The sequence below is a fragment of the Nomascus leucogenys genome, chromosome 20 (genome assembly GCF_006542625.1).
Source record: "Nomascus leucogenys isolate Asia chromosome 20, Asia_NLE_v1, whole genome shotgun sequence".
In the NCBI taxonomy this organism is placed as follows: domain Eukaryota; kingdom Metazoa; phylum Chordata; class Mammalia; order Primates; family Hylobatidae; genus Nomascus; species Nomascus leucogenys.
Genome location: NC_044400.1, coordinates 75,306,603 through 75,331,519, shown reverse-complemented (window position 1 = coordinate 75,331,519; position 24,917 = coordinate 75,306,603). Strand labels below are relative to the sequence as shown.

The 24,917-nt window shown below is 44.6% G+C and overlaps 2 protein-coding genes across 2 annotated transcripts in view; one reads left to right on the top strand and one right to left on the bottom strand.

Annotated features, from left to right (window-relative positions):
- Positions 1–1,579, bottom strand: part of ZBTB49 (zinc finger and BTB domain containing 49) — a 28,214-nt gene extending 26,635 nt beyond the window's left edge. Inside the window, exon 1 of the mRNA XM_003258481.2 lies at positions 1,424–1,579. The gene's annotated coding sequence lies outside the window, so the exon portion shown is untranslated. The remainder of the gene's footprint in view (positions 1–1,423) is intronic.
- A 28-nt stretch (positions 1,580–1,607) lies between these two features.
- Positions 1,608–23,934, top strand: LYAR (Ly1 antibody reactive). Its single transcript, XM_030801283.1, has 10 exons — positions 1,608–1,741; positions 4,870–4,923; positions 7,861–8,035; positions 9,758–9,872; positions 11,907–12,014; positions 12,126–12,209; positions 16,917–17,319; positions 18,019–18,105; positions 22,993–23,078; positions 23,615–23,934. The coding sequence occupies exons 3-10, from the start codon at positions 7,914–7,916 to the stop codon at positions 23,747–23,749; spliced, it is 1,140 nt and encodes a 379-aa protein (XP_030657143.1). The 5' UTR covers positions 1,608–1,741; positions 4,870–4,923; positions 7,861–7,913; the 3' UTR covers positions 23,750–23,934.
- The last annotated feature ends 983 nt before the right edge of the window (positions 23,935–24,917 follow it).

Sequence of the window (24,917 nt, the reverse complement as noted above, 5' to 3'; positions counted from 1 at the left end):
TGAAATGTGAGTTAAGTTTGCCAGACTAAAAAAATGGGAGGGCTCACTTTCTTTGAGTTTTCAGGAGGACAAACAAACAAACAAACAACAACAAAACCCAAAAACAGTAGGAGAGCACAAACAAGACTGAAGTACACATATGTGCCCTGAACACAGAAAACATCTTGAGCACCCTGCTTTTAAGCCTCCTGGCCATTCTGTCACTTCTGTTGGAAAATATTTCCCTCCTTGTCCATTTCTGTGAATTCCTTTTGTTATGGGTAAACTGTTCCCCCAGCACCCCAGAATGTGATTGTATTTGGAGATCAGGCTTGTAAGAAGGTAATTAAGTTAAAATGAGGCCATTAAGGTGGGCCCTAATACAACCTGACTGATGTTCTTATAAAGAGGAAATTTGGATACAAAGAGAGACACCAGAGATGTGAAAACACAGAGGAAAGACCATGCGAGGACACAGCAAGAAAGCAGCCACGTGCAAGCCAAGGAGAAACGTCTCAGAAGAAACCAAACCTGAAGACACTTTGATCTTGGACTTCTAACCTCCAGAACTGTGAGAAAATAATAAATTTCTGTTGTTTAAGCCACCCAGTATTTTGTTTGCAGTCCTAGCAAACTAATACACCTTCTATTCCAGGCCCAACACTGCTCACTTTCAGAGTGAAACCTTATCACCCACATACACACATCTTGGGAGTGAAGGTTTCTCACAATACTCTGTGCATCCTCCATTCAACTTTCATTCATTCATTTAAGCAACAAACACCTAGTGACCACCACTGTATGCTAGACCCTGTTTTAAGGGCTGAGAACAGCTGACGTTTATTGAGTACTTACTAAGTGGCAGCCACTAGTCTAAGCGATTTACATGCACCAACTCATGAAATACGACAAGGTTCCAGCGACGCAGGTGCCGCTATGACACCCGCTTTACAGATGCGGGGCTGAGGCACGAAGAGGCCACACCGTAATGAAACTGAGCTAGGCTGTGGGCTTTGTCGTCTTAAGCGCTACTCTCAACTACAGCGTGGAAGGAAACAGAAGCCGAGAGATGGGTAGCGCGGGGCGGAGGCGGGCCAGGGGCGGGCCAGGCTGGCTTCCAGCGGGCAAAGCCTGGAGATGAGAGGGCGCGGGTGGGGTTTCCAGGCCGAGGGAGCTGCACCAGACAGAAGGCCCAGCTCCCAGGCCCGGAACCTGGCCTTCTGGGTCTCAGTCCGCGTCCCCTGTGATGCCCGGCACAGAGCAGATGCTCGCTGACTCTCGCAGGAGCCGCCAATCCCCGGGGTATCCTCGAGTGCCCAGAGATGGGAAGGAGCGGTGGGTCCATGCCCTCCTGGGCCGCCTTCGGGCGCCCGGCCTCCCTTCCCTTCCGGGCCATTCCCACCCGCGCCAGCCCCGCACGCCGTCGCAAGGCCGGCCACCTTACCCTCGGAGGCCGCTGTCTGCCCCGCCGCCTGCTCTTCACCTGCAGCAGCCGCCCTCAAGGCCACTCGCAGCGATCCGCCGGCGGCGGAACCATCCCGACAACGCCCCCTTGGCTTGCTGGAACCTCCCTCCTGCTTCCGTTGGCGTCACTTCCGCTGGGGGGGGGTGTGGCCGCGGTGCGCAGGCGCGCTGGGTGGTTCGGAAGTGAATTCTGCACCGCGAAGCCTGAGAGGCGGGTAGCTGCAGCGCTGGGCTGGCGGTGGCTAGTCCACGTGCTCCCCGCGGCCGGTTGAAACCGTTGGCGGGCGCTGGCTGAGAGGTGAGGGGCGGTGGCCCACAGGTCCGACCTAGGAGGCTGGGGCTCAGAGAGTGAGTAGGGGAGGGGCGGGATTTCCACCGTCAGCCCCTCTGGGTTACGCATGGAGGAAGGAGTTCCATTCAGATCTCATTCCTGCTCTGGGGAAGTGGCAGGAGTCCTGGACTTAGGGTGACCAACTCGTTTTAGTTTTAAAACTTAAAGTCCCGCGTACTGGGGACTCCCTTGGGCCTGGCCAAACCAGGACGGTTGGTCACCGCCCGACTGGGCTTCAGGCTTGCTGCATGTTGAAGACAGGGCTCTTCTCTGAGCCTTGGGAGATCAGTCCCTAAAGAGGAGGCCTTAGGATGTAGCGGTCCAGAGCACATACTTAGGACCGGAGTAACTACTGTGTGTGAATCTGGGTTGCCACTACCTGGATGTGGGATGACCTGGTGTAAGTTTTTTAACCTCTTTGCGCCTCAGTTTTCTCATCTGTCATAACATACAGAACCTAACTCGGAGGACTGTGATGAGGATTACATGAGTATAAATGTGTTAACCTCCTATGAGAGGGCTTGGGTGCTCCATGAATTAGGATTCTCTGCAGCACCTACCTCTGAGGAGAGAGGGAGGGGGATGAGGTGGGGCCTGTATTTGCAACCCTGATTTCTAGCAGAGAGGGCCCACTTGGGACTTATTCACACTGTGCCCCAGGCTCCCAGGGTCTAGCACAGTGCCTGACACATGGTAGTTACTTGAGTGAAGGGATGGTGTTTAAAACAGTGCTGGTGATGCCGTGGGTGAGGTAGGAGGCAGAGACATGGCTTCTGTGCCTCAGTTTGCTCATCTGTTTAGTGGAGATAGGTGCACCTACTTCCCAGGGCTTTTGCAAGGAACAAGGGAGAGATTCTCTCCTTCTGAATGTCACCCATTGTAACCCTTGTCAGCCTCACACACAAAGATTTAGGCAGGATGGTGGACGGAGCATGTTTGTCTGCCCTTCTCTTGCACCATAGCCATGGTTTCTCAGAATGCTACCCGTGGAAGGGGCTTGAGTCTTGTCAAGTTGGCCTGACTTCTTGTTTCACAGATGAGAGAACTTGAAGTTTAAAGAGGCAGTGGCATGCTCAGGGTCACAGTGTTCAGTGGGGGATGTCCTGGGGTTGCCAGCCAGGCCCCTCAGGTGGGCTGATTCAGTGGTAGTCGTGGTAATGATGTGTAGGTCAGCATTTGTATGTGCATGCAAGAATATTTTAAGGATAGTCAAGGCCAAGTGCAGTGGCCCATGCCTGTCACCCAGCACTTTGGGAGGCCGAGGAGGGTAGATCACCTGAGGTGAAGAGTTCACAACCAGCCTGGCCAACATGGTGAAACTCCGTCTCTACTAAAAATACAAAAATTAGCCGGGCGTGGTGGCGTGTGCCTGTAATCCCAGCTACTGGGGAGGCTGAGGCCAGAGAATTGCTTTAACCTGGGAGGCAAAGGTTGCAGTGAGCCGAGATCGCGCCATTGTACTCCAGTCTGGGTGACAGAACGAGACTCTGTCTCAAAAAAGAAAAAAAAGAAAAAAAATTTAATAAGTAATACAAAAATATAGAGGGAGGAAGATTAAAAAAAATCATTCCAATCTCAGAACCAAACCTAAGGGCATGTTATCAGGGAACTTGGTAGAGTAGGCACCCATGGGGTGAGGAGCCAGAGAAGGTTGGAGTGAATTTATGAACATAAATGGGTGGGTTGATGGTCATATTTAAAGGAGCATGGGTTTAGGAGGGGGCTGGGTGTAATAGCATTGATGTGCAAATTGGTAGGTCACAGAGAAACCTTTCTACAATTGGGCAGGGATGAAGCTTTCATATCTGGTGTCTTATTTAACTTTCCACCCAGTGCTTTGAGTTAGGTATTAGATCTATTTTACAGATAAACAGATTCTGGGAAGTTAAGGTGCCTTAAGGTCATTTAGTTTTTAATGACTTTTTTGACATTAGCAGATGTAGGCTCCAGCTCAGATCCTCTACCCCTGAGTCAGGGCCCTGTCCAACAAAAGCTGGCAACCATCTTGTTAAGAGAAGACTAACAAGTTGCCAGCCCCTTACTGACCACTGGCTGTTGCCCCTCAGCTAGCTTTGCTGTCCAGCCCCTGACAGCCTCTTCTGTGACATGGGTGGTCTCCTTGCGCACTGCACAGAGGTTTTATAATGAAGACTTAGGGTTCTAATATTTACACATGGAAAGTCATCTTGTACTTTAATTTTTTTTCTCTTTGGTTGAGGACCTCAAGGTCCCAGGTGCTGAGTAACCACCAAGCAAACGGCTAGGACATGGCAGGTCAAGATGGAGGCAGGGTGGGAGCCTGGGCTTGCTGCCTGGTCTTTCAGGCCACCTCTGCCACTTACTGTGACTTCGGGCAGTTCACTTACACTCCTGAGCCTTAGGTTTTCTCTCCAGATGGAGGTAGTATGATCATAGCAGTCTTAGTTGTGTTGGGTGCAGTTGTGTTCATAAATGGGACATGGCTTTGTAGAGAGCTAATGATCATGTGTTCTATGGTGCACACCCTGTCATCTTTTTTGTGGGTATGGCATGTGATGAGAGCTCAGTAAACTGACCATACAGACAGACGAAGACACAGCCAGGAGCACACGCAGAGGACCTGCGTGAGGGCCCCGGGTGTATCTGGGTGGATAGGATAGCATCAGCATTCTGCCGAATTGAGTTAAAGTGACTGAGCAAGAACCGAAGTGTGCTCTCAACCAGTCCAAGAACACTGCCTTGTGCCTGCGTTTCTCTTTTAACATGCGCATATGGCCAGGGGGAAAGCATGTAGAATCCGTCTGGCTGCACTGGGACTGGACATTGGGCAGAGGGAGTTGGGGAGCCAGGGAAGGAAAAGAGGACTCTATTTAGATCCAGCCCCATAAAAAAACTGCCATCTTTTTACTCTTAGGGCTAAATGTTGAAATCTGTCACATCTGAGCCCGGCAGACTGGGTGTCCTCAAAATCTTATTGCAGTTTTAAGTTTTCATAATTTCAGAAGCATAAATGTTCCGAACTTGCCAAAACATCATTTAAAAGTTTAATTAAATTTTCTTCATGCTTATCTAGTCTTGTGGAATTTGAACAATACCGTTTTACTTTTTTGCTTTAGGCAATGTTTGCTGTCTTCCATCAGAGTGACTGAATTTCCACAGGACGGCTTTTTGTAAGTTTGTAGCATTTACACTTACGAATATTAAGCCTGCACTAAGACCTGGGACACCCTGTCTGCTGTGCAGTTAGGCTGACTTTGAAGCTTCTGATGGTTTTGAGCTTTTCTTTGAAGCCCAAGCAAGTGTTTATGGCATAAATTACAGGTATTTTTGCCTGGGGCTAGGGTGGGTTTGAGGTGTAATCAGGGTGCTGGACTGTCCTCCAGGGTCTGAATAAGGGAGAGGTAGGCTCCTTACAGACATTAGCTCATTAGCCAAGCAAGTGGACACAGAGCTGTTCCCATTTCAAGGCAAGTGTAAAAATCCGGAGGAAGGCAGGGAGAGACAGTTCTGACTTCCTGTGCAATCCACCCATTCGGCCTTAAACAAGTAAAGACCAAATGAAAATGATGTGAGAGTTATTTTTTAGCTGGACATGTAATCAGATTCTAATCACCTTCTGAATTGATATTTAATTACACTGTAGTGTGTAGCCGATCTCCAGAGAGATAGAATGTTTTGCACAGTTACTCTTGAGTATCTTTTTGTCAACATCACTGCTTTCACTGCTTCTTCCAGTCAATATATTTTGTTTCCAGCTTCCTTCCTAGGTCTTAAATTTCTGACCTGCTGGGACAGGAATCTCTCAATTGACTCTTAAGCCTTGTCAAAACCTTTCTTCCTCCCATCTCCCACTCCATCAAGAAATAGAATTGTCCTCAGCAACAGAGGTTGGCAAGCTCTAAGCCATATCTAAGTTTCAGAGACTGTTTTTTGTTGTTGTATCTTATTAGAAAAGTGCTTTAAAGTTTTTCAGCAGATAATTTGGCATATCATGGCTGCTTTCACCTTGTGCCTGTGATGACAATCTATTTCTTGGTGACTAATAAGTTATTCCTGCTCTTACACCAAAGTGCACCTCCACGCTCTTTGAGGATGTGATGTTGGCTCTTGCTCCAGCCTTTGTTCTCCCTTGTCAGGCAGGATAGCTGCTCTTGTTGCCTGACAGGTTGATCATCCCTCTGCCTTTTTTAGAATGGTAAGCTTTGAGGGAGCTGGGTCATGGGAAACGTGATTCCAGCTCCCAGGAGCCTGACAGTATCACACATCTTTACAGTAACCAGGTGAGAAGATGACAGTTGCTGCAGCACATCGAGGGTAGTCATGTTTTCCTTCCTGAGGATTTGATGCTAGGTTGTAGCTGACCACATGCTGTCCGCTTACTAACATACACTGATAGTGAGCTGAGGAGGGGCCTGGGACCGCGGAGTCAGGGGTCTGTGGTTTGTATGTAGCATAGAAGCTGAGCTGGTGTCTGATAGTGTCCCACAGGGCAAGAGGCCTCCACAAGAGACCAGCTGGGCCTTTGTGAACCCTGGAGATGCAGCCAGGATGTACATTTCCATTCAAGGCTGAATGGACATGAATAACCCTGGTCGTTGTTTGGGTGTGGCCTCACTGGCAGTGATCCAAAACATGCTGGTGGAGGAGCAACGGTGATTTCATGCATGGGAATTCTCTGCAAACCAAGGGTAGATCGTTTGTACTGAAAGCTTGTTGGATGAAGTCCTACCCTGAAGTAAGTTGCATTGGTTTACTTGACCCTCACCTTTATTTTCATAATGAGAAAGAAAGCTCTGGGTTAAACAGTTCTCAGTATTTTTGCTGTAAAACTTACAATGTAAAACAACAATGCTGTTTTAAAATCTAGTGATTAAAAATTATGTAAGTATGGAAAATTACTGTGACTTCTCTAATACTTCTAGATGAATTTGTGTTTTCCTGAGCACAGTAGCATTTCTGTGAAATTTTACAATGATGTTTATGTGCGTGTGCAGACATACTTCTTTTTTTTTTTTTTTTGACACAGAGTCTCGCTTTTTCGCCCAGGCTGGAGTGCAGTGGCGCAATCTCGGCTCACTGCAAGCTCCGCCTCCCAGGTTCACGCCATTCTCCTGCCTCAGCCTCTCCGAGTAGCTGGGACTACAGGCGCCTGCCACCACACCGGCTAATTTTTTTTGTATTTTTAGTAGAGATGGGGTTTCACCGTGGTCTCGATCTCCTGACCTCGTGATCCGCCCACCTCGGCCTCCCAAAGTGCTGGGATTACAAGCGTGAGCCACCGCGCCCGGCTCAGACATACTTCTTGTTGGGGCAGTGCTCAGGACATCTGGGTTTGTGAACTCCAGTAATTCAGCAGCCAGCAGTTGGGACACCTGGACGTGGTTCCATTTCTTTCTGACATGTCTGACAAGCTGCCACATGAAGGAGGCCCCAGTCCATTACAGCTGAGGCGCATGTCCTCATTTTAACCTTTGTAGATATATAGTAATATTGACGTGAATGCTTTTAGTGCCATAGAAATTGTGCCCATAGAATTGCCTCTTCTTCACTTTCTAAACTTCACTCAGTTTTCCTCTTGCTGTGTTCTTAGTATATTTGAGGACCTGAAATAGTTTGTAGTGTACACCTAAATTGCAATGCCTTCTATAAGTTTCATATACACAGAGAGAGTTTAAGGTATTACGGAAAGTAAGATTTAACACCCTCAAAGCTCTTCATCTCGAGAGCCAATCTGCCAGGTTTAAATCCTGGTTCTGTTAAGTGTGCATCCTTGGGCAAGTTATGTAATCTCTGTGTCTCGGTTACCTCATATAAATTCTGAACAATAATAGTCCTTCCCTCATAGGGTTACTGTGGGGATTGAATAAGTGAATACATGTAAAGCCTCTAGCATAGTGCCTGGCACATGTTAAGGACACAATAAATGTTAGCCATTCTCATTGTTAATGTTAGTTTTACTTATATGAATGGTGGAATTTTATGTAGATTGCTAATCAGCTTTGACTCTGTTTTTTCATGTGAAATTATGGTTGAAAAGTTAGCTGCATGAGCCATTTATTGAAATGAGAAGTTTCAGTTTATAATGATAATTGTCTTTTTTTCCTTAGGACAAGACTTAAAACCTGTCTTGAATAGAGAGTATTTAGCCATTTACCTAAAAATGGTATTTTTTACATGCAATGCATGTGGTGAATCAGTGAAGAAAATACAAGTGGAAAAGCATGTCTCTGTTTGCAGAAACTGTGAATGCCTTTCTTGCATTGACTGCGGTAAAGATTTCTGGTAAGCTTCACAGAATTCATGTAGATCCATAGTAAATGCAGATCAGTTTTGGAAGCCTTGGCCCCACAAAGCTTGGAAAAATAGTGGCAAATTTGAAGAACGAAATTAAGACAAAAAACTGGTATGGTCCATTGATTAAAACTGGTGTGATTCTTTAAAATGTGCTTTACTAGGCTGGGCACAGTGGCTCAGGCCTGTAATCCCAGCACTTTGGGAGGCCAAGGTGGGCAGATCATGAGGTCAGGAGTTCAAGACCAGCCTGGCCAACATGGTGAAACCCTGTCTCTACTAAAAATACAAAAATTAGCCAGGCGTGGTGGTGGGTGCCTGTAATCCCAGCTACTCGGGAGGCTGAGGCAGGAGAATCGCTTGAACCCGGGAGGCAGAGGTTGTGGTGAGCCGAGATTTCACCACTGCACTCCAGCCTGGGTGACAGAGCAAGTAACCCCATCTCGGGGGGGGGGCGGAAAATGTGCTTTACTAAACAATTTGCTTTTGAGGATATGTTAAAGAGAAGACTAAGGAAAGGGGAGTTATGATTAGAGCGTTCAGTCAGTTGGTGACACTGGTGGCTGCTGCATTGCCACTGTTATCAGACCCAGGGAACTAACTGCATGGAAGATGGCTCCAGGGGTTTACAGCCAGTTTCGTTAGACCATGGGTATCGTGTGCCCATCACAGTGGAGAGATGGACTTATGAACCAGAAAGTGAATTTATGAGCTCACAGTGGGGGAGATGGCTGGTAGCAGAGGAAACTATGTCCTCCCTAGAAAATCAGAGGTGCTGGTAGAAGTGAGGCTCTTCCTGGCCCCACGGGTGTGTCAGGAGACACTTCCACTGAGGAGGCCTCTGTGAATGTGAGGAGTTAGCGGGGAGGGACAGGACAGATCCTGCCTTAGACACCGTTTCTTCAGGTGGGTCATTTGCAGAGGGCTCCCCTCATGAATTTGATGTTGATTCCCCTTCAGCCTCAGAAGGTCCAGGCAAGAAGCTGGCTTCTGGCTGCATCTGCCCCAGTGTCCTCTGAGGCATTCAGATGGTACTGGCTAATACTCTCTTTTAATTCATTCTAGAGCAGTGATTTTTTGGAAACTGCTAACCTCCGTTCAGATGTAATCCTAGGAGGAAGCTTTTATATAAAGTAGGTTAAAATTGAGTTTTCATTAGGGGACTTTGTTCTGGGCCTTGTCCCCAACATTTCCCTGAAGAACCCCATAGAGCTTTACAAAGATTATATGAGAGAGAATTTAGTTTTCTTTTTTCCCGGGACGCTAAGGGATCCAGAACTGTTGGTAACCTCATGCTGCCATTTTATATCTGTTTTTGATTTATTCTACAACTAATTATTGACTGTCTATTAGACATTGAGATTTTTGTAATTTAAAAAAACTACTCTATTGCATAGAACTATTTTCTTGTTTATTCAGTATATATACACTTATGACTTAAAAAAAAATACTGCCTATCAATTTAGCTTACGGTGTTTATAAAAATGGGGGGAAAGTTTGGTGATGGGTTTCATATTGAAGACTTTGGAGGAAGGGGGATGTGGTTCTGACCAGGAAGCTGTAAACATAATAAGTGAAATAGATGGGGTGCTTGTGTGGTAGACACATGTGAAAATATACAGTATAGACCACAGAAGGTAGTGGCAGCATGCTGGTATTAGCGCCTCCAACTTGGGTATCAGTCTAATAGCAGAACTTTTGATCACTTTAAAGGGGCGATGACTATAAAAACCATGTGAAATGCATAAGTGAAGATCAGAAGTATGGTGGCAAAGGCTATGAAGGTAAAACTCACAAAGGCGACATTAAACAGCAGGCGTGGATTCAGGTAACGTCTTTCTAACTCATTGAGTAGCTTCCTCTGACAGCTTCCGCTTTCTTTGGAAGCCCAAGAGACTAAGAGTAAATATGTCATCCCTGCAGACAAGCCCTGGGAACCTCATGTCCTAGGATAGACAGGTTGAACTAAAACCTCTTGAAAAAGAATTCTTTGGCTGGGTGTGGTGGCTCACACCTGTAGTCCCAGCACTTTGGGAGGCCGAGGCAGGCAAGGCATGAGGTCAGGAGTTCAAGACCAGCCTAGCCAACGTGGTGAAACCCCATCTCTACTAAAAATACAGAAAATTAGCTGGGCATAGTGGTGGGTGACTGTAATCCCAGCTACTCAGGAGGCTGAGACAGGAGAATTGCTTGAACCCAGGAGGCAGAGGTTGCAGTTAGCCGAGATTGCACCAGGTGACAGAGTGAGACTCCATCTCAAAAAAAAAAAAAGAAAAGAAAAGAAAGAAAGCTCTTTATTCTTCTAGCTGTTAAAACAGTTGCAGTGCATTATACCTTTAATCCATGTGTTTTGTTAATTTCTTGAAAAAAAATTTTAGAATTCTCATTAGCTTTCCCTTGGCTGTAAAACTAAGTGGAAGCTTCTAATCTCTCCTTGCTTCTAGTGATAATGCAGCTTTTATAACTCAAGCCATGTTAATCTGTCATGTCTGCCAGTCATTAGAATTAGGCAAAATAAAGATCTTTCATCAATGTAGAGAATTTTCTACTTAAATAGCATGAAAACATGCACAATAGAAATGGTAGAAGCATTGGCTCCCTAATTCACTGGGAAGTACAACTCTCAGAATGCTGCTGATCATTTACAGAATAGGTAGCAGGAGGAAGGATTCAGAAAGGAAGGTGGGATAATGAAAAGACAGATGTCATCTATGGAAAATTCTGTGTTTTTCTAAAAACCAGTAAAAAGTAATCGCTCCATTTGATAATAGAGTTGAAAAGTGAATTTTTCAGACATTAACTAGCTTACTGAATGAGGATGCTACTGGGAGGGTATTTCTGTTCACAAAGGACTTACAAGAGCAGATTAAGAAGCTAATGAAATCCTGTTTGCGCTGGTAACCAGCAGCCACACTTTTGGGCACTCTCTGCAATTCTCTAAAAACCAGATGACATTCCTAGACCCTAAGGTTGAGGTGCGTGGGTCTGTGAGTTCCGTCTGTGCTGTTGTCACACCAATGAAATCCTCTGAAGCAGGGGTCAGCAAACTACAGAAACTTATTACAGCCTTGTAATAAGTTTTGAAATCAGAAAATATGAGATCTGCATTTTTCTTCTTCTTTTCAAGATTGTTTTGGCTATTTGGTATCTTTTGAGATTCCATGTGAGTTTTCAGATGGATTTTTCTGTTTCTGCAAAAACGTATATATACACACACATTGGATTTTGATAGGAATTGTATTGAATCTGTAGATTGCTTGGGTAGTATTAACATCTTAACAACTTTAAGTCTCCCAGTCCATGAGTACGGAATGTTTTTCATTTATTTGTGTCTGCTTTAATTTCTTTCAGCAGTATTTTTTGGTTTTCAGTAAACAAGTCTTTTGCCTCTTCAGTTAAGTTTATTCCTGATTATTCTTTTTGATGCTGTTGCAAATGAAATTGTTTTCTTAATTTCTCTTTCTGGTTGTTTCTTGTTATTATGTAAAATGCAACTTGATTTTTCAACGTGGATTTTGTATCCCGCAACTTTGCTGGATTTGTTTATTAGTTCTAACAATTTTTGTGTAGACTCTTTAGGGCCTTTGACATGTAAGACCACATCATCTGTGAACAGAGATAATTTTACTTCATGCTTTGCAATTAGGATGCCTTTTATTTTGTTTTCTTGCCTAACTGCTCGGGCTAGGACTCCAGTACTACGTTAATAGAAGTTAATCTATATATTTTTGAGCATAGACATAAATACAGAATCTGGGCTTAAAACGTGAACCCTTTAGCCATGGCAAGGACTTTTTCAATTGGCTTTCATGAAACTCATGTTGGTTGTTTATTGTTTTTCTTTTTTCTTCTTTTTTTGTAGAAAATTAGTGAATTAATAAAGAGACCCAATGTCAGCCCCAAAGTAAGAGAACTGTTAGAGCAAATTAGTGCTTTCGACAACGTTCCCAGGAAAAAGGCGAAATTTCAGGTATGAATTGACTTTCTTGAATGGAGGGGGCTGTGTGGCCCATCAGTGACTGAGCTTGTGTGTACCTGTCTAAGTGGAATCAATAGTTCTTTTTCTTTTTGTTTCTTACAGAATTGGATGAAGAACAGTTTAAAAGTTCATAATGAATTCATTCTGGACCAGGTGTGGAATATCTTTTCTGAAGCTTCCAACAGTGTAAGTCAGATCTGATTTTAGATTTGCAGTGTGGCAAAAAATAATTGGTAATAATGAAATGGGAATTTCTTATTTTTGGAAGTCAAGGCAGCCTTCTTTTTTATTTTTATTTTTTTGAGACAGAGTCTCACTCTGTTGCCCAGGCTGCAGTGCAGTGGTGCGATCGTGGCTCACTGCAACCTCCGCCTCCGGGTTCAAGCAGTTCTCGTGTCTCAGCCTCCCAAGTAGCTGGGACTACAGGCATGAGCCATCATGCCCAGCTAATTTTTTGCATTTTTCTTTTTTTAGCAGAGACAGAGTTTCGCTGTTTTAAGCAGGCTGGTCTCGAACTCTTGACCTCAGGTGACCTGCCTCCCTTGGCCTCCCAAAGTGCTGGAATTACAGGCATGAGCCACCGCACCTGGCCCAGCCTTCTTTTTTAGAGAACCTCTTATTAGTGCCTTCATTTATGGAAAGGAAGAAACTGAATGCACTGCAGAGACTTCCTTATTGTGAAGAGCAAGGTGTTTTGTCCCAGTGTTTGAAACTGGTGCCAGCCCAGCATGTAATGGTTTGCTTAGTAATCAGGCAGGGAGATAGATACATGGGAAAGAACAGGAGCTTTGGATTTCTGACAGACCTGGTTCAAATCCCTGCTGTGCAGTTTGCCTGACGTTTGATCTTAGGCACATTATTTAGCCTCTGAGCCTCAGTCTCCTTATCTAAAAAAAATGTGGATAGTAATATTCATTCATTTATTTAATACTTAACTGAGTGCCTGATCTGTGCCAGGCCCTGAACAAAAAAATCTAAAGTATCCCAGGTGGTGGTGCATGAGGAAAAATAAAACAGGGTGAGGACATAGTGACGAGGTATTTCTGTGGATAAGGGGTGAGGGGATCACAGCGGCCTCTGAAGGTTGCAGTTAAGGTAGATGAGCAGTCTGCTTGAAGCGCCTTCCTTCTGGTAGAAGGAGAGTTCCCTTCGAGTAATTAAGTCAGCCACCTGTTAGTCAAAATGGTTTAATAGAGACCCTGAATGTGGACTATATTGTAGAAAACCTTGGTTTGGTATCTTTTAGCCACATTGTTGATTACATTGTTTATTTTTGTGTAAATATCAGTTTCAAAAAACAGTGGGGTCAGAACCCCACTGGTCTGTCATTCTTGTCAAATTATCGGGAGTTGATTCACTTGTAGAGAGAATACTTTTGGCAGCAAGTGGGCACCAAAATGAAAATTTATCTTGGTAGTACACCTAGCGTTTGTCTCTTTCAGAATATACAAATTGGCCCTCTGAAACCGTATAACAGATCATTAGATTGGCCTTTATGTGGCACCTATTTTTTAAGGTTATTTCTGTTTTAACTAAGAATCAAAGATTTGAAATTGCTTCAACTGCAGGGTTTTAGAAAGTTTTTTCCAGTTTCCCTTTTGAAGTATGAACATATTAAATATTAAATAAAGTAAGGAGTAAACAGCCCCTGGTAAACCCTGAGCTCTGCAAAACGCAGCTTGTCATCCCTTACCTCTGCCTTTGCACCGCGGCCCTCCCAGCATACCCCGTGTTTGTAGTGCAGAGCAGAGGGTCCTGAGGCCTTGTCCTCCGTACCTTGGTTGTTTTTCCTCCTGTAACTCTGCCAGATGTCAGGTCAGATGCTTTTCTGTCCTCTACCCCATCACAGTTCACCTGATCACTGTGGATGCAACTGTAATTAAGCCAAGGTCCTGGCTGCTTGGAGCTATGTTCTAGTGGGGGAGATAGACACCACATACGGGTCCATGGTGTAATGTCAGGTCCTGATCAGCACTGGGAAGAAGCCAGAGGCATTGGGAGGCCAGAACTGAAGGAGGTGCTCGGTTAGGAAAGAGTCAGGGCATCACAGAGGAGACCACATTTGAGGAGAGTGTGTAATGAGGTAAAAAAGTTGGAGAAGAATTGGTTCACCTGTTTATTGAGCAGCTGCCAGATGGGTAAATGTGTGCCTCCCTCCCTCTCTCCCGGTGGCTGAGGAGTTGGTTTAGACAAAGAGGCAAGGCACTAGCTGAAAATCTGGTCTGGATTGTGTAGAAGGGAGGCTAGGGTCTCAGGCTCTCAGTGGTTAAAATAATATTTTATGGCGGGCACGGTGGCTCATGCCTATAATCCCAGCATTTCGGGAGGCTGAGGCAGGCAGATCAGTTGAGGTCAGGAGTTCAAGACCAGCCTGACCAACTTGGTGAAATCCTGTCTTTACAAAAAATACAAAAATTAGCTGGGTGTGATGGCAGGCGCCTGTAATCCCAGCTACTCGGGAGGCTGAGGCACAAGAATCATTTGAACCTGGGAGGCGGAGGTTGCAGTGAGCTGATATTGTGCCACTGCATTCCAGTCTGGGTGATAGAGCGAGACTCAGTCTCAAATAATAATAATAATAATAATAATAATAATAATAATAATATTTTACTAGAAGATGTCGACGGAATTGTAGGACAGATGTGAAATTTCTTTGTCCCCTTCTTCCTAAGTCTATCTCTGAAATCATCCTCTGCCCTTTACCCCATGAGCCTTAACAACTTGATGCTGCTAAACCACTGCTACTGAGAAAACTTCAGTTGTTAGATCAGTATCCATTTTCTTTTTTTCTTTTCTTTTGAGACAGAGTCTCACTTTATCACCCAAGCTGGAGTACAGTGGCATGATCTCGGCTCACAGCAACCTCTGCCTCCCAGGTTCAAGCGATTCTCCTGTCCCAGCCCCCCGAGTAGCTAGGATTACAGGCGCTCGCCACCACGCCCAGCTAATTGTTGTATTTTTAGTAGAGACAGGGTTTCACCATGTTGGCCAGGCTGGTCTCAAACTCCTGACCTCAGGTGATCTCCCTACCTCGGCCTCCCAAAGTGCTGGGATTACAAGCATGAGCCACCATGCCCGGCCTACAGTATCTGTTTTCTTTTTTTTTTTGAGACAGAGTTTCATTATTGTCACCCAGGCTGGAGTGCAATGTTGTGATCTTGGCTCACTGCAACCTCCGCCTTCCGGGTTCAAGTGATTCTCCTGCCTCAGCCTCCCCAGTATCCATTTTCTAATGCTGCTCTTATAGCCAAGGATCGAGCCTTAAGGTCTGAGTCCTGAGTCCTGAGTCCTTGCACTGTAGTGAAAGCTTGTTCTTTTTTATTTGGTCCAGTTTTGAGGACATAGTCCTTGCTACCTAAAGGAGGAAGACTGTAGGTAACTTACCCTGTCCTTTGGCTAGACTAACAGAGATGGAATTTGAACCCCTGCCTGCAGGTGCATCAGCTCAGTGGTTTCTCACACCTGGAAGCAGCCACTGGCCACTCCCTTTCTCTCCAGAGGCATCAGGGAACATGGAGCGTTCAATAAATTGCTCCAGGTCATCTCTTGAGAAAGGAGCTCAGGGAATTGAGGAAGGAATAGGACTGAACTTGCTGATGTCATTGTTCAAAGTAGGCTCTATGTGCTGATTTTAATAAGGTAATGCAAGGCCAGGTGCTGTGGCACACACCTGTAATCCCACCACTTTGGGAGGCCAGGTCGGGCGGATCACCTGAGGTTGGGAGTTCAAGACAAGCCTGGCCAACATAGTGAAACCCCGTCTCTACTAAAAATACAAAAATTAGCCAGGTGTGGTAGCGCATGCCTGTAATCGCAGCTACTCAGAAGGCTGAGACAGGAGAATCACTTGAATCTGGGAGGTGGAGGTTGCAGTGAGCTAAGATTGCACCACTGTACTCCAGCCTGGGCGACAGAGTGAGACTCTTGTCTCAAAAATATACATAAATAAGGTAATGCATTTAACAGGGGTAACCATAAGAGAGACACCTCCATACGTAAAGAATGGTGACCCCGTTTCTACAGAAAACAGAAAAATTTTCCGGTTATGGTAGCTTGCGCCTGTGGTCCCAGCTACTTGGGAGTCTGAGGCAGGAGTGTTGCTTGAGTCTGGGTATCAGAGGTTGCAGTGAGCTGAGATTGTGTCACTACATTTCAGCCTGTGCAACAGAACAGAGCAAGACCCCTGTCTCCATTAAAAAAAAAAAAAAAAAAGAAGAAGAAGAATGATGAGAATGGTGACCATTCTTCTAATGGTAACTTCCCAGTCTGAATAATGATGATAATAACAGTACCATTTTCTAAGGCTGATAATTTACAAAACTCTTCACACACAATGGGCTGGTTTATTGGGCATCACTATGCTAATAGGCACATGACGGATCTTTCCTCGTCTCATCCGTCCGTGTGTAAGGTAGGTATTACTACCTTTCATTTTACAGATAAGGAAATAGGCTTGAAACAGATAAATAACTTGCCCTTAGTCACCTGACTAGGAATTAACAGAACTGGAACTTGAACCCAGGTCTGCAGACACATAACATCCAGTGGTTTCTACCACCCCTAAGTACTCTTCTCTTATCTAAAACGTGAATAGTGAGCCGAAATGAAAGGTCTCATCTTCAGCGACATAAGGATTCTTCACTTTTCCAGTGGAATGAAAATGATGTCTGTTCCGTGCAGACAGAGGGGTGTGGACTGGGGGAAGTGGTTTCCCATTTTGTATATTTACTGCTCCATTTTAGCTGTTGGTGGGGGTCACAGTTATAAAACGGTAAGGGATTTTACCAACCATTTTTCTTGAACAGTTTATGTAGTAGGCCCAGGCAATAACGTGACAACTCTATTTACACATTTAAAATGAATATGTGTTTCTTGCTTTTGCTTAATGATAAGGAACCAGTCAATAAGGAACAGGATCAACAGCCACTTCACCCAATGGCAAATCCACATGCAGAAATCTCCACCAAGGTTCCAGCCTCCAAAGTGAAAGATGCCGTGCAACAGCAAGGGGAGGTGAAGAAGCATAAAAGAGAAAGAAAGGAAGAACGGCAGAAGAAAAGGAAAAGAGAAAAGAAAGAACTAAAATTAGAAAACCACCAGGAAAACTCAAGGAATCCGAAGCCTAAGAAGCGCAAAAAGGGACAGGAGGCTGACCTTGAGGCTGGTGGGGAGGAAGTCCCCGAGGCCAACGGCTCTGCAAGGAAGAGGAGCAAGAAGAAAAAGCAGCGCAAGGACAGCGTCAGCGAGGAAGAGGCACATGTGGGTGCAGGGAAGAGGAAGCGGAGGCACTCGGAAGGTAAGTGGCTAGCTCACGCTCTAGGATTCGTCTAAAAACTGAGAAAGCTGTGAATGTGGGATATTTAAGCCTGTTAGACCTAGTGTTTTGTGTGCATGTGTGTCTGTGTGGTTTTGTTTTTTTTTTTTTTGAGATGGAGTCTCGCTGTGTCACCCAGACTGGAGTGCAGTGGCATGATCTCGGCTCACTGCAACCTCCACCTTCCAGGTTCAAGCGATTCTTCTGTCTCAGCTTCCTGAGTAGCTGAGACTACAGGCGTGTGTCACCAGGCCCAGCTAATTTTTGTATTTTTAGTAGAGTTGGGGTTTCGCCACGTTAGCCTCGCTGGTCTCGAACTCCTGATCTCTGGTGATCCACCCCCCTCAGCCTCCCAAAGTGCTGGGATTACAGGCATGAGCTACCACACCCAGCTAGACCTTGTGTTTTGAACCAAGTAAGGGAATGAGCATAAGCTTTGTGGCCAGGCAGAGCTGGGCCCTGCCCAGGCAAATGACCTCACTTCTCAACTCCCTTCATCCCATCTCCAGCATGGAGGAGGATAAAACCCTCCTGGGGTTTTATAAACTGGGGCTGGGAAGCCTGGAGAAGAAATGAGATGATACGTGGAGTGTGCCTAGCTTGCATAAGATCTCATTAAATGGTAGCTGCTAGCATAAATGCAAAATCTTCTTTAAAAAAAAAAAATTTCCAAATACTTAGTTGAAACAGATTCTAAGAAGAAAAAGATGAAGCTCCCAGAGCATCCTGAGGGCGGAGAACCAGAAGACCATGAGGCGCCTGCAAAAGGTATATATCACTGCTGTCATTCGAAGAGCACAGCTGGGCATAGCGGCTCTTGCTGATAGTCCCAGCTACTTGAGAGGCAGGGGCAGGAGGGTCACTTGAGCCCAGGAGTTTGAGGCTGTAGTGAGCCACGGTGTACTACTTTCAAAAAGAGAGAGAAAAGAAAAGAAAGAAATACACGGTCCCTTGTAGGCGGGGAGAGGGGCCGAGAGATGCCCCCTTCTGGGGAAGGAAGGTGTAACCCGGGCACTTCTGGTAGAGTCTTACCCTCCAGAGGCATGTATAAGAATTTGAAAGTAAAATCAATTCTCTAGGGTGTGTGAGTCAGTTTTACAGTGCCTCTGACCCACTGTCTTTAAGGAGAAAAGTAAAGCAGTCTGGTTTGGAAATGTGTGTTATCTCTGAAATTTAAATAAGCCCAATATAGCTTTCTGAGACCCTATTCCCTTTCGCTCCTCCCCAACTCTCTTGCCCCTGCCTTTCATTGTTCTCTTAGAAGTCCCCTGAGCTGTGCCCCTGCCCATCTCTGGGCCTGTTTCTGGGGTCTCCTTGCTTGTATCCTCAACCTCAGAATCCAGTCCCTGGCCTTCACGGGCCCTCTGAAATGCTGCCTCTTACACAAAGCTTCTCTCCTGCTTCTTCAGGCCTGAAGCACTCACACCTGTCAGGAGGTGGCAAGTCGTCATCTCTCTGCCACCTCCCCCAACCCCCAGGATCTTGCAGTTCAGAATAGGTTCAATGACTCAAATGGGCCTGCAGCTTTATTAGCAGAGTTCAGTGACTGCCAGCATTGGGTTAGATCTCTAAGCTTAAAACCCCCTTCTCAACTTTGTAAACAGTAGTGCCCCCTATCTGTGGAATGGAAAATTCCAGAAATAAACAATTGTTAAGTTTTCCATTGCGTGCTGTTCTGAGCAGCATGGCGAGATCTCTTGCTGTCCTGCTCTGTGCCTTCTTCACCATAAGAAGGGTGAGGAATAGTAAGGTATTTAGAGAGACAGAGACCACATTCACATAACTTTTATTATAGTATATTGTAAAATTGTTCTGTTTTATTATTAGTTATTGTTAATCTTTTACTGTGCCTAATTTATAAGTGGAGCATTGTCATAGGCATGCATGAATATTTAGGAAAAGACAGCATATATAGGGTTTAGTACCATCATGATTTCAGGCATCCACTGGGGGTCTGGGAACTGTCCCCTGCAGATCAAGGGGGACAACTGGAATGGTTATTTTTGTTGTTGTTGTTACATTTTTTGTTTTGAGATCCTTGTAGACTCACATGCAGTTGTAAGAAATAATGAAGACTCGGGCATCCTTAGGTATCCGTGTACCCTTTACCTTGTTGCCACCCAGGATAACACTTTACACAACTGTAGTACAGCATCTCAGCTGGGATGTTGACACTGATACGCTTCCATTTCCATTGCCATCGCGCAAAGCTGCCTCCTGCTGCCCTCTTGTAGCCACAGCCACTTCCCTCTCACCCCTACCCCCTCCTTAGCCTCTGGCAATCATTAATCTGTTCTTCATTTCTGTAATCTCACAATGTTCTGTGAATGGAATCATACAGTATGTAACCTTTTGAGATTGACTCTTCACTCAGCATTTTTCTCTGGAGATTCACCCAGGTTGCTGAACTGATCAGTATTCATTTTATTGGTGAGGAGTATCCCATGCTATGCATGCATCACAGTTCTTTCATCATTCACCTGTTGAGGGACACCTGGGTGGTTTCTAATCTCTGGTTATTAATGAATAAAGCTGCCGTAAACATTGATGTGCAGGTTTCTGTGTGAACTAAGTCGGTTTTTCTGAAGTGAATGTTCAATCCTGTGTCATACAGTAGTTGCATATTCTTTTTAAAAAACCGCCAGCTCAATAACTAATGCTGGCGAGGATGTGGAGAAAAAGCAACTCTGGTGCACTGTTGGTGGGAATGTAAATTAGTACAACCACTATGGAGAACTGCTTGGAGGTTCCTCAGAAACCTAAAAATAGAGCTCCCGTATGATCCAGCAGTCTCACTGTTTGGGTGCATATTCAGAAGAAAGGAAATCCCTGTGTTGAAGAGATACCTGCACTCCTGTGTTTGTTGCAGCACTATTTACAATAACCAAGATTGGAGCAACCTATGTGTCCAGCAGCAGATGAGTGGGTAAGGAAAATGTGGTGCATGTACACAACGGAGTACTACTCAGCCATAAAAAGAATGAGATCCTGTCGTTTGCAGCAACCTGGATGGAACTGGAAGTCATTATGCTAAGTGAAATAAGCCAAGCACAGGAAGACAAGCATAGCATGTTTTCACTTATTTGTGGGATCTAAAAATCAAAACTGTTGCCAACTCATGGAGATAGAGAGTAAAAGTATGGTTACCAGAGACTGGAAAGGGTGGTGGGAGGCTGTGGGAGAGGTGGGGATGGTTAATGGGTATCAAGAAAATAGAAAGAATGAATAAGACCTAGTATTTGATAGCACAACAGGGTGGCTCAAGTCAATAATAATTTAATTGTACATTTTAAAATAACTAAAGAGTATAATTGGATTGTTTGTAACACAAAAGGATAAATGCTTGAGATAATGGATACCCCATTTACTCTGATATATTACATATTGCATGTCTGTATGAAAATATCTCATGTACCCTATGTACACCTACTATGTACCCACAAAAATTTAAAAAGGAAAAAACTGCCAGCTGTTTCAGGAGTGGCTGTACACATTTTATATTCCCAGTAGCAGTGTAAGGGATCCAGTTTCTCTACATCATGGTCAATATTAGGCGTTGCCACTGTTTTGTATTTTTGCCATTCTGATAGATGTGTGGTAACAGCTCATTGTGGTTTGAATTTGTGTATCCCTAATGGCTAATGTTGTTGAACATCTTTTTCTGTGCATATTTGCTATCTGTATATCTTTGTTGAAATATCTGCTCTCTTTTTAAAATTTTTTTCCCCTAGTTTCTAATTTGAGTTGTTTGGGGTTTTTTTGGTTGTGGTTGTTTTTGTGGGGTTTTTTTTTTTTTAACTGTTGAGATTTGAGTTTTTTTATTCTAAATATTACTCCTTTGTGGGACATATGGTTTGTGAATTTTTTTCAGTCTGTTGCTTGTTTTTTCATAACAGAGTCTTTTTTAGGGCAAATGGTGTTTATTTTGATAAAGTTCAATTTATCAGTTTATCTTACGGATTGTGCTAACAACTCTTTACCTAGCCCTAGAGCCTAAAGATTTTTTTGTTTTCTAAATTATCCTATTGGGTAACTTTTTTTATTTTTTTATTTTTTGAGACAGGGTCTCACTGTTGCCCAGGGTGGAGTGTATTGGTGTGATCATGGCTCACTGCAGCCTCAACTTCCTGAGCTCAAGCAATCTTCCTGAGTAGTTAGGACTACAGGTACACACCACCACACCCAGCGAATTTTTAAATTTTTGTGAGGACGCAGGTCTTGCAGTGTTGCCCGGGCTGGTCTTGAACTCCTGGGCTCAAGCAATCCTTCTGCCTCAGCCTCCTAAAGTGCCTGGATTACAAGCATGAGCCACCATGCCCAGCTCAACTTAATGTTTTATTATACATGTACATTGTGAAATAGTCACTACAATGAAGCTAATTATCACATTTATCACCTCACATAGTTTACCTGTGTGTGGTTTACCTGTGTGTGTGTGTATGTGTGTGTTGAGAACACTTAAGATACATCCTCTCAGCAAATTTCAGGTCTATGTTAAATGCCTCCTAGTCTTACAGTTTATATTGAAGTCCATGATCCATTTTGAGTTAGTTGTTTTTGTAAGGTGTAAGATCCGGTTTACACTTTCTGTTTTACCTGTCTTTCTCTCAGACGACTTTGGTGGTTGTAGAGGGGCATGGCCTTGTTGCTGTCAGGTGGGGGCGGAAGTCCAGGCTCTCCACTCAGCCTCCATCAGCACCTGAGGATGGCCACTTCTTGCTCCTGCCGGGCAGGGCTCCTGGTGCAGGCTCTGCTGACATCACAGCAGGGGCAGCCTCATGACTGGCCTGCGTGGATGAGAACCCTGAATTCCTGCTTGGCCTTCTGCGACACCGTCCCTCATTGCAGCCTTGTGAGGGTAGAGAGCTCAGGCTCCCCACTTGGCTTTTGCTGGTGCGGGTGGGGGTGGAGCCACCGTTTTTTCTGTGATGTGTGGCTGCGGTAGGGTGGTTATTGTACAAAAGTTTTCTGTCTTGCTAGGCTGCCCTTTCCTGGTCCTTTGCCGAGACAGCGGGCTTCTGTTGGGACTGTTTTGTCTGTGCTGTTGGTGTTCAGGTTGCTGGCTTCTTCAGCTCCAGATCTGGGGTACAGGCGGCAAGATGCTCACCCCGTGTTGCTCTGCAGGCCCCGAGGTCTCAGCTGGTCTCTACCTTTCAGAGTCTTCTTATGTTTCTTGCATATGTAGTTTCAGGGTTCTCAGTTGTAGTGGGCAGAAGGAATGGGGAAAGTGTGTCCACTCCATCTTCCCAGAAGCAGAAGTCCCCTAGATGAGTATTTTTAGTCCCTCTATAATAGTTTGTGGTTGTCCTCTCTCTCATTCCAGGTCAAGCTGCTTTTGCTCATCTTTGTCCTCGCTACTGTGCCCCGTGATCTTAGTGGATGCTTAGGAAATCTGTGTTGAGTTCATTAAATACATCTCTAGGAGTTTATCGTGCCGATGGCACATGGGCACCTGCTCACTCTAAGAGCCAGTCCTTTGAAGGGTAGTGAGTGCTTCTAGGACACTGGAATTGAACAGATGGTTAGTGCTATGGAGTCCTGTTCATTGGTTAGCTCATTTCCTGGGAAGCAAATAGGTGTTGCAGAAGTTGTTTCTTTACCCTTCTCGTAGCACAACAAAATGAAATGTCTTAAATATTATTATTTATATTGTAGGTAAATTCAACTGGAAGGGAACTATTAAAGCAATTCTGAAACAGGCCCCAGACAATGAAATAACAATCAAAAAGCTAAGGAAAAAGGTATGGCATATGAACAAACCCACGTGTCTAACAGCTGGGGAGAACTGATTGATTTTTAAATTGTTTTTTTTCTTTTTTCACCTAAAACACTGAAAATCTGTGTGTGTGTGTGTGTGTGTGTGTGTGTGTGTGTGTGTGTGTGTGTGTCAGTGATTTTTCAAGCTGCTCCAAAGCCCCTCACACAGCCTCAGCCAGGGTGGTGCCTAGATTTGGGGCTTGTTTATAAGACTTTGAAGAGCGGCTCCATTTATTTAATTTTTATTGTTTGGAAATTATTGTTCTAGATATTTGCTCTCTTTTGCCTATCCTAGAGCAGTGGTTTCTTCTCCTTTATTTCACTTTGTATCTCAGGATGACTCACACACGGTCAAGCCCCCGCACGTGGCTGCTGCCTGGGTTTTCCAAGCGGAGCACGCCGGTGTCACTTGCTCCTGGGTTTCTTTTTTTTCTGTTGTTCTATTTCTGGGTTAAAGACAGAACATTTTAAGATAATTTTCCAGGTCAAATACACTCATTTGATGTTTTTCTTTGTGAAGGTTTTAGCTCAGTACTACACAGTGACAGATGAGCATCACAGATCCGAAGAGGAACTCCTGGTCATCTTTAACAAGAAAATCACCAAGAACCCTACCTTTAAGTTATTAAAGGACAAAGTCAAGCTTGTGAAATGAACATTTCTGTATTTAAAAATTGAATCCATTCTGCTGACTACTTCTTTCACTGCTGTTTGTAAAATGTGTAATGAATTCTAACAACTCAAATTTTGCTTTTTGAAGCTGTATTTTTAAGTTAAGAAAAAATATATTTTTGGTATAACTTTTATGAGAAAAAATATATTCTTGTCCAAACTTCTAAATTTGTTGTGGCAAAAATTATTGAACTTTACAAAATAGTTTTGTGTGAAAATTTTTTTCAATGTAGTACAGCAACAAGTAAAAAAGTAATTCCTCTTTTGATCAGACTAAAAAGTACTCATTTTAAACATATCATTTCTACACTTTGTTGTTGTTGTTGTTTGAGAAAGGGTCTCTGTCACCCAGCCTGGAGTGCAGAGGCACAATCTCAGCTCACTGCAACCTCTGCCTCCCAGGTTCAAGCAATTCTCCTGCCTCAGCCTCCTGAGTAGCTGAGATTACAGGCACCCGCCACCACACCTGGCTAATTTTTATATTTTTAGTAGAGCCAGGGTTTCACCATGTTGGCCAGGCTAGTCCCAAACTGACCTCAAGTGATCTGCCCGCCTCGGCCACCCAAAGTTCTGGGATTACAGGCATGAGCCACTGTGCCCAGCTCTTTCTACACATTTTTGATTAGAGATGTTTTGTGCGTTTGTTTTTTGTGTTGTTAGAATGTGTATGTGAGCTGCGGGAATGGTGATGACAAGAGTCTTGTATGTGTTAATCCTTCTGTAGCCAGAAGTTTGGTGCTGTAGAGGAGGCTTCTCTGTAACAGGTTCACCCATCCACACTGGCCCCATCTACCTTCAGCCAGAGACGAGTTTGTCAGTGGCTGGATTCAGGGGCGTGGGCTGTGACTAGAAGCGAGAGGCACAGGGAAATAGCTCATCGGAGACTGAGTCTGTTGTGCAGCTATGTGGCTGCTCCAGTGCTCTGATTGGACTGAATGCTTTCAGAAACAGTGTTTGAAGTCCTGGTTGATTGTGCTGTAGGACAGCCTTTTTGCCACCTCTTGGATGGTTCAGTAGGTTTTGCCCACAAGACCCTTAAAAGCTGGTGCTCTGGTACAGATCACCCCTTAGCCAATTTCGTTAATATCTCATCAATTCCCCACAAAAGCAAGTCTGGGACATAGAACAAGTGGTTTAAAGGGTTAGGATGG

Bases quoted from the DNA above. Each gene is read 5' to 3' on its own strand.
- LYAR (XM_030801283.1), top strand. From the start codon at position 7,914: ATGGTATTTTTTACATGCAATGCATGTGGTGAATCAGTGAAGAAAATA. The intron at 12,015-12,125 runs GTATGAATTGAC...TGTTTCTTACAG, and splicing joins GGAAAAAGGCGAAATTTCAG to AATTGGATGAAGAACAGTTT. The intron at 18,106-22,992 runs GTATATATCACT...TTTATATTGTAG, and splicing joins CCATGAGGCGCCTGCAAAAG to GTAAATTCAACTGGAAGGGA.